This window comes from Lineus longissimus, chromosome 1 (assembly GCF_910592395.1).
Source record: "Lineus longissimus chromosome 1, tnLinLong1.2, whole genome shotgun sequence".
Classification (NCBI taxonomy): domain Eukaryota; kingdom Metazoa; phylum Nemertea; class Pilidiophora; order Heteronemertea; family Lineidae; genus Lineus; species Lineus longissimus.
The window spans coordinates 10,182,918-10,190,420 of record NC_088308.1 but is presented as its reverse complement, the minus strand read 5'-3'; the positions used below and the strand labels follow the sequence as shown (position 1 = coordinate 10,190,420).

Here is a 7,503-nt window from a genome sequence, read left to right as displayed (position 1 = left end):
TTATGCAAATGGAAAGATAAAGCTTGGAACTAAAACATACATTGAAATAAATAGAAACCCTTTTGTGAATAATATATTATAGATATTTTTGTTGGAAGCGCACATCAGATGTGTCATAGGTGAACCCAACATGTATCATTTAATTTTTTCTGCTTTACAGTCCTGTAAATGTCTTACATGTATGTATATTGCTTCTCCTGAAAAGGAGGTTTCATTAAATAAATAAAAATATAAAGATTTCAAATAATAGGCATTAGTTATAATCAAATGTAGCTCACATCAAAACCAAGATGGATGGACCTTATCTGTTAAAATCTTGAGAACGAGTGCACGTGTTAACGCGATATCAGCAGAATTCAGCGACTCATTAAAGCCAACTTTGGTATTCAGGTACAAAACAATAGGCCCCAGTCATTAAAAGCAATATCGAAATGTAGTTCACTACATCATAATCAAAGACGGTAGTATGTAAACACTGAAACGTGTCAAAAGAAACAGGTCAAACGAAACGAGTCAAATAAATGGTCAAAACGTGAAATTGAAAATGCACTATGTGGATATGTCGTTTTTCAAGGCTTTGTTTTGTATTTTTACCGCATAAAAGCCACATAAATTCAAAGGTATCTAATTTGTACGTTTACAACAGGCGTTATATTGGACACAATATCGAGATGCCTTTATTTTTTCCCTCCTCCACCGCCCTTTTTTGCGTGCGGAACAAAAGCGTTCTGAAAGTCTTCTCCAAAAATGTCTTCTTCCGAGGTGTTCTGGTGCCCGTCTATAAACAAGTAACTGTTTTGCTTCTGCGTGGCACCTTCGTAAATTCTAACGAATGTCTCCGGCCTGCTCGGAAGAATGCGTCTATCGCCCGTCAACTTGTGCAATCCCTACAGAAAGTTCAAAACGCCTCGGCAAGTTTGATCACTTGTACTAAAAAGTCTGACCACATAACTGTTGTGATATGCGTCACGTGAGGACGCTTGGAGTTAGCCAAGATGGCCGTTCCGACACAATAAAGTTTACAGTAAGAATATCCATCGTTACCTTCACTATACCACTATTACAACATGGTGGCAGCGGTAAAGTTATCAATAACGAATTGTAGAACACAATAGTCAAGCCTCATACGAAGTTATTAGCACAGAACTACCGGTATAAGTCATCGGAAAGGCACGCACGGCCGCACGTCATAACGCCAACATACTGCACACTGTGCATCAACACTGCACAGGGAAGGCTTATCGTAATCACCAGAACATCGAAACGTAGAACTTTGTCTTTGAAAACATGCCCGGTAAAATTCCACAAATGGACTGGTCCAAACCGGACCAGTCAAATCATTTAAGTTGTTTAAACAGAATATGGAATTATTCTGTGAAGATGAAGGAATAACGGACAAGCCAAAGAAAGCGCTGAAGATTTTGCGGGGCATAGGTGACGAAGGCTTACGACGCCTAAATGCTAGTGGGTTGTCTGATCCAGATAAGAAAGATCCAGATAAACTCTGGGCGCTTTTTCAAGATCAACTACGCATAGCTGTCAACCCACGAGTGAAAAGGCTGCAATTACGCAACTACCTGCAGAAGAAAGATGAAACTCTTGATGACTTTGTGAATAGAACACGAACCTTAGCTAATGAATGTGGTTTTGAGACCAAAGGTGAATTAGAGGAGAGGGTAATTTAGCTAATCACTGCAAGCACCCCAATCCTTGATTATCGGAACTTTCTTTTGAGTAAACCTATCAGTGGTATCACCTTAGCTGCTGCTGTTGCTGAAGGCCGCAAACACGAGGCCATAGTTGCTGGCCACAAGAGCATAACGTCAGCACTCACGCAAGAATCTGGCGCAGCTGCAAGGATGGATGTTGATGCTGTCAAGTCGAGGCCGAGTCGCCAGCCATGCGGCAACTGCCTGCTTCATCACAAACCACGCCAGTGCCCTGCCTATAATGATGAATGTAAGGCCTGTGGGACTCTTGGCCACTGGGAAAAATGTTGCAGAAAATCGAAAAATGGACGGAAGCCCTATCAAAATGCTGAGCGACGTGGTAGACGTGGTAGTGGTACTGGTAGAAGAGGTAACAGGAGGCCTGTTCACGAAATTGGCTACACAGATGAACGAGATTCCGACCAGAGTGACCCAGAAACACTTGGTCTACAGCAGTTCAGCTCCATCAAAATATCAAGTGCGTGTTTAGATGCACTTCGTACTGGGGTCAAACCTGAAACAGAAGCCTACGTCAACTTGGATGTGAGAATCCCAGACATAAAAGGAACGCATCTTTTGGAGCTGAAGATAGATACTGGCGCATCAGGAAACACCCTGCCTGTCCGCACATACAAACAAATGTATGGGAAAACAGCTACCAAGCAGAGACTGAAACCACTTGTCAACACTGTACTCACAGCCTACAGTAGTCAGCGTATATCCTGCTGGGGGACAATAATCATAAAATGCAGGTACAAGGACCAGCCATTTCAGGATGTTACCTTCTATGTCGTTGATGTTCCAGGGCCAGCTGTCCTAGGCCTGCCGTCATGCCGCTCTATGAAGCTTGTTACGATCCACTGTGATGCACAGACTATTTCAACCCCAGAGACCAAACAGGCTAAACCCATAAAGTCTGTTGCGGATTTGATGAGGGCATACCCAAACCAGTTTGATACCATTGGTAATCTCGGGAAACCAGTCAAGCTACACCTGAAAGAAGATGCTGTGCCATTCCAAGACCCCCCACGAAAGTATGCCATCCACATGAAGCCAAGACTCAAAACCGAGCTGGATCACATAGAAAAGATGGGTGTAATCAGGAAAGTAACAGAGCACACAGATTGGTGTTCCAGCCTAGCATTTGCAGAAAAATCAGATGGCTAACTTAGAATTTGCCTTGATCCCCAAAAGCTCAACAAAGCACTCAAGAGATGCCCGCACAAGATACCCACCATTGAAGAAATCAACCATGCACTAGCCAGATGTACCGTATTCAGCAAACTTGATGCAAAATCAGGATACTGGGCCATACCCCTGGAAGAAGAAAGCCAGCTTCTCACCGACCTCAGGACTCCATTCGGACGGTATTGCTGGACCCATCTACCGTTTGGCTTGGCAGTGAGCCAAGACATCTTCCAGAGCAGGATGGACGATGTCTTAGAAGGCCTGACATGCACCGTAGGCATAGCAGACGACGTAATCGTAGGAGGTGAAGGTGATGCGCACCATGATAGCAACCTGGTAGCCCTGATGGAAAAGTCTGGACCAGCTGGTGTCGTCTTCAACAGTACAAAGTGTCTCATTCGAAAGCCGTCGGTACCATTCTTTGGTAATTTGTACAGTAGTAGAGGCGTGCGACCTGATCCCGGGAAGGTGAAAGATATCGCTGAGATGCCCGTACCTCAGGACAAGGACGATCTCCATCGATTCCTGGGCATGATGACATACCTGAGTCCGCACATACCAAACTACAGTGCCGAGGCATGTATTCTCCGTGGCCTACTGAAGAAAGACGTTCCGTTTGAGTGGTCTGAAGACCATCAGAAACAGTTTGAGCACCTTAAAACCCTCATCTCTAGTGACTCCACCCTGGCTTACTATGACCCGAAGCAGCCAGTGACCCTCGAGGTTGATGCATCCCAGAAAGGACTCGGTGCAGCTCTACTCCAGCATGGTCGGCCTGTTGCTTTTGCATCCAAAGCCCTATCAGACACTCAGTCAAGATACTCGAACATAGAGCGTGAAGCACTTGGTCTCGTTCATGGCATTGAGCGGTTTCACACATACCTTTACGGCCGATTTTTTACCGCTATCACGGACCACAAGCCCCTTGTGATGCTAAAAGAGAAGCCTCTCTACCGACTACCAGGCCGCCTAGATCGAATGTTCCAGAAAATTGGAGGATACAACTTTGAACTAGTTTATCGCCCCGGCTCCGAGATGATTCTCTTTGATGTGCTAAGTCGCCTGCCCAACCCGTCAAATAATACTGAAGTAAAACTAGCTACCAGAGTCCATTCTGTCGCAGCTGATGTAGTGCCAGAAACTTACCAGGATCAAGAGATAGAGGGTGACACGATCAACCAAGACCTTGTCCACTGTGGAATCTACAAACCACAGCAACTCCGTGACCTCACAAGCAGCGATCCAGTCCTGCAGCAATTAAGCGAGTACATCTGGAGAGGCTGGCCAGCAAAACAGCATGATCTTCCAGCACCATTAAGGCAGTCCTGGTCATACAGAGATGAGCTAGCTATTGAGGATGGTATACTGTTCAAGGAAAAGCAAGTCGTTATTCCAGAGACACTTCGAAAAAACATCCTCGAACAGCTCCACGATGCTCACCAGGGCATTGAGAAAACAAGAAGGCTGGCGAGGGAATTGGTATACTGGCCAACATTAACAAAGATGTGGAAGATCTTGTCTCGAAATGCAGTACTTGCCAGGAGTACCGACCTCAAGACAAGAAGGAGCCCCTTATCCCGCATGAGATTGCCAAAGGACCATGGATGAAATTGGCCTCAGATCTATTTGAGGTTAACGGTCGTATGTATCTTGTCTTAGCGGACTACTTCACCAAGTACCCGATTGTTGCAGAGATGCCGCCACCCGTTACTTGCAAGAAAGTCACGAAAGAAATCCGCAGTGCCTGCAGCTTCTTCGGCTGACCAGACGAGATCATCAGTGACAATGGAGGACACTACACAGGAGCCGAGATGAAGACGTTCTGCAGTGAGTGGTCCATTACGCACACAACCTCATCGCCACGATACCCGCAGAGTAATGGTTTCAGCGAAGCCATGGTGGATCTTGTAAAGCGTACTATCAAGAAATGTACGAAGACGGGCAAATCTTTGGATGTAGCCATGATGAACCTTAGAGCCACACCTATTGGGCCGGGGTTACCATCTCCTGCCGAGATGATGTTTGGCCGTCGTCTGAACACGCTGATTCCGTCGCATCACACTACTACCAGCGCTACAGCCCAGCAGAGACAACAACTAGAAAAGAAAAGTCAAACCATGAAGGAACAATACGATCAAACCGCCCTTCCTGAAGACCTGCCACCGTTGCTCACGGGCCAGATTATCCGCTATTACGACAAGCTGAGTGAGACATGGAAACCAGGCAAAGTGATTGAACAGTTGGAGTACCCACCAAGATCGTACATCCTTGAGACGAGCCAAGGTGTACGACTGCGTAGAAACCGGCGTCACGTCCATGCGGTACCACAGGCTGCCAACCCCGCTATACAGCCTGTCGCTACACGTATCAACCCAGGTCATCATCATGTGCCGGTAATTCCACCACCCAGTGACCAGGTGGCATTTCAGACTGATGCCAGCCAGGGAAATGATACTACGTGTCCGGGACCACCAAGCATGCCGAACGGAGAACTCCGCAATGCGAGCCCAGGAAAGGTCCCAGCTACTAGTAATCCGAAGCAGGTTGTCTCTACTCGTTCAGGTCGCACAGTCGTAAAACCAATCAGGTACCGCGACGACTAGCAAATACGTTAGGAAGGTTAAGAACAATAAACATCAGTTTGCGCAATGTTCAGAGTAAGCGCACGCGACAATATTATTCGTTTGGACTAGAGTTGTAGATATGTTTTGTTGTTTTCAGTTTTGACAGTTCTTATATTCGGTGTTCTCTCCAAGGTGTCGCGCGCGCCATACTATTAGTTCTGCTGTCTTTACTAGTACAAGTAATTCGTAATCACGCCCAGGATAGTAGTAACGAACTGACTCTGGTAGTTATTCGGATTTAAGGTTCTCAGATATCGTACCTTGCTAAGATGGACTTTTAGAAGTTGTCATGTTCACTATGGACTGTTGTGAGAAGGGGGATGTTGTGATATGCGTCACGTGAGGACGCTGGGAGTTAGCCAAGATGGCCGTTCCGACACAATAAAGTTTACAGTAAGAATATCTATCGTTACCTTCACTATACCACTATTACAACAATAACACCTGTACTGATCGACCTACATTGGGTTGCCCGTGAAGTTTAGGATCCGGTACAAATTTCTCATCCATACCTTTCGAGCACTTCATTCCCCTCCTTACATCTCGGAGTTGGTTTCCTTCCGCAGGCCTGGCAGAGCACTCCGCTCTGCGGGGGAGTATAAACTCAAGGTCCCCCACCATAGGATGGTCTGTGGAGGGAGATATTTTGGGGCTTCCGCCCCAAGGCTGTGGAATGAACTTCCTCTGTCCATCCGATCGACAGCTGATCTGGGCATCTTCAAGAAGGCATTGAAAAAAACTTTTAAAATTAGCCTATTTTTAAATCCGTTTTTAATCATGTGGTCCTAAATTGTTTTATTGTCTTATTGTTTTAATGCTGTATTTTAGTACTTTGAGCACATTGTTTCTTAGAATATGTTTTAATAATAATAATAATAATAATTAATCTTGACATCACCATTTTTGCTGTTTTTAATCAACACTCCGGAGTCTATAACGTAAATCTGTGTTTGTGCAATTTTGATGAGATCACTTCATCCTCAGGACTTCTGTATGTTGATATTACGGTCGAAATCCTGACGACTTCGTCGAATCTCGCATCTTCGAATTGCGATATTGACGCATGCAGGTATAACATGAATATTCGTTCTTGTTTTAATACTGAATGCTACTCCCTTGAAATTGCATGACATATTGATTTTCGTACAATCGATATCATCATGATCGATTTTGGAGAATTGCATATGAAAAATGTAGCGGTGATTTGGTTGTGAACAAAACTCTTGTCCAAGACGTTATTATCAATTCGTCAAAGACTAACCTTTTAGCAAGGCTTCTAGTTAAAGTATTTAAGTTGTCTGTTGCATCGTCCTGTAATGTCTTACACGTATGACATTGTATATTGTTTCTCCTGAAAAGGAGGTTTTAATAAATGAATAAAAACAAAAATAAATAAAAATAATAGGCATTAGTTATAATCGAATGTAGGTTACATCAAATTCTAAAAGGCCTTAGTCACAGTATATCATTGTTTCTAATACAAAATACATTACGCCTCGTTTTGATCGGAGCGGTCTTGGTATCGTAACCAATGACCGCCTGGGTAGGTATAAAATTCTGAATTTTAGCAGACGAATTATTTTCACCAAGAAGCAACGACTCAGCCCCACAAAACAATGTCAAGAACACGAGATTTTGAAGTATTCCCCGATATATTGGGATTTGTGAAGTAGGGAGGATACCCGAGGACTCTTTCGAGGTCGTCAGTCAGGATTCAGAAGAGGTCAAAGACGAGGAAATGGTAGAAATTGAGCTAGCAGACTGGGAATTCCCTTGCTGCGTGACGTCATCTTCACAAGCAACAATATGGCGGAGTTCCGGACACCAGGCTGGATCATTCTTTGACGAAAACGGAACATATATACCTTTCAAATCGTATTTAATTTGTTTAATTTTGAAACCTTTTAGAATAGAAATTAATACCTCGCTGTCGGTCATTGGTTGTATAATCAAGACCGCTCGGGTAGACCTCAAATTACGTC

General features: G+C 44.4%; 1 protein-coding gene across 1 annotated transcript; it reads left to right on the top strand.

Moving 5' to 3' along the window:
- Positions 1-1,361: 1,361 nt before the first annotated feature.
- On the top strand, positions 1,362-4,505 carry LOC135497049 (uncharacterized). The gene is made up of 3 exons (XM_064786716.1): positions 1,362-1,659; positions 1,762-2,816; positions 2,904-4,505. The coding sequence occupies exons 1-3, from the start codon at positions 1,362-1,364 to the stop codon at positions 4,503-4,505; spliced, it is 2,955 nt and encodes a 984-aa protein (XP_064642786.1).
- Positions 4,506-7,503: the final 2,998 nt, after the last annotated feature.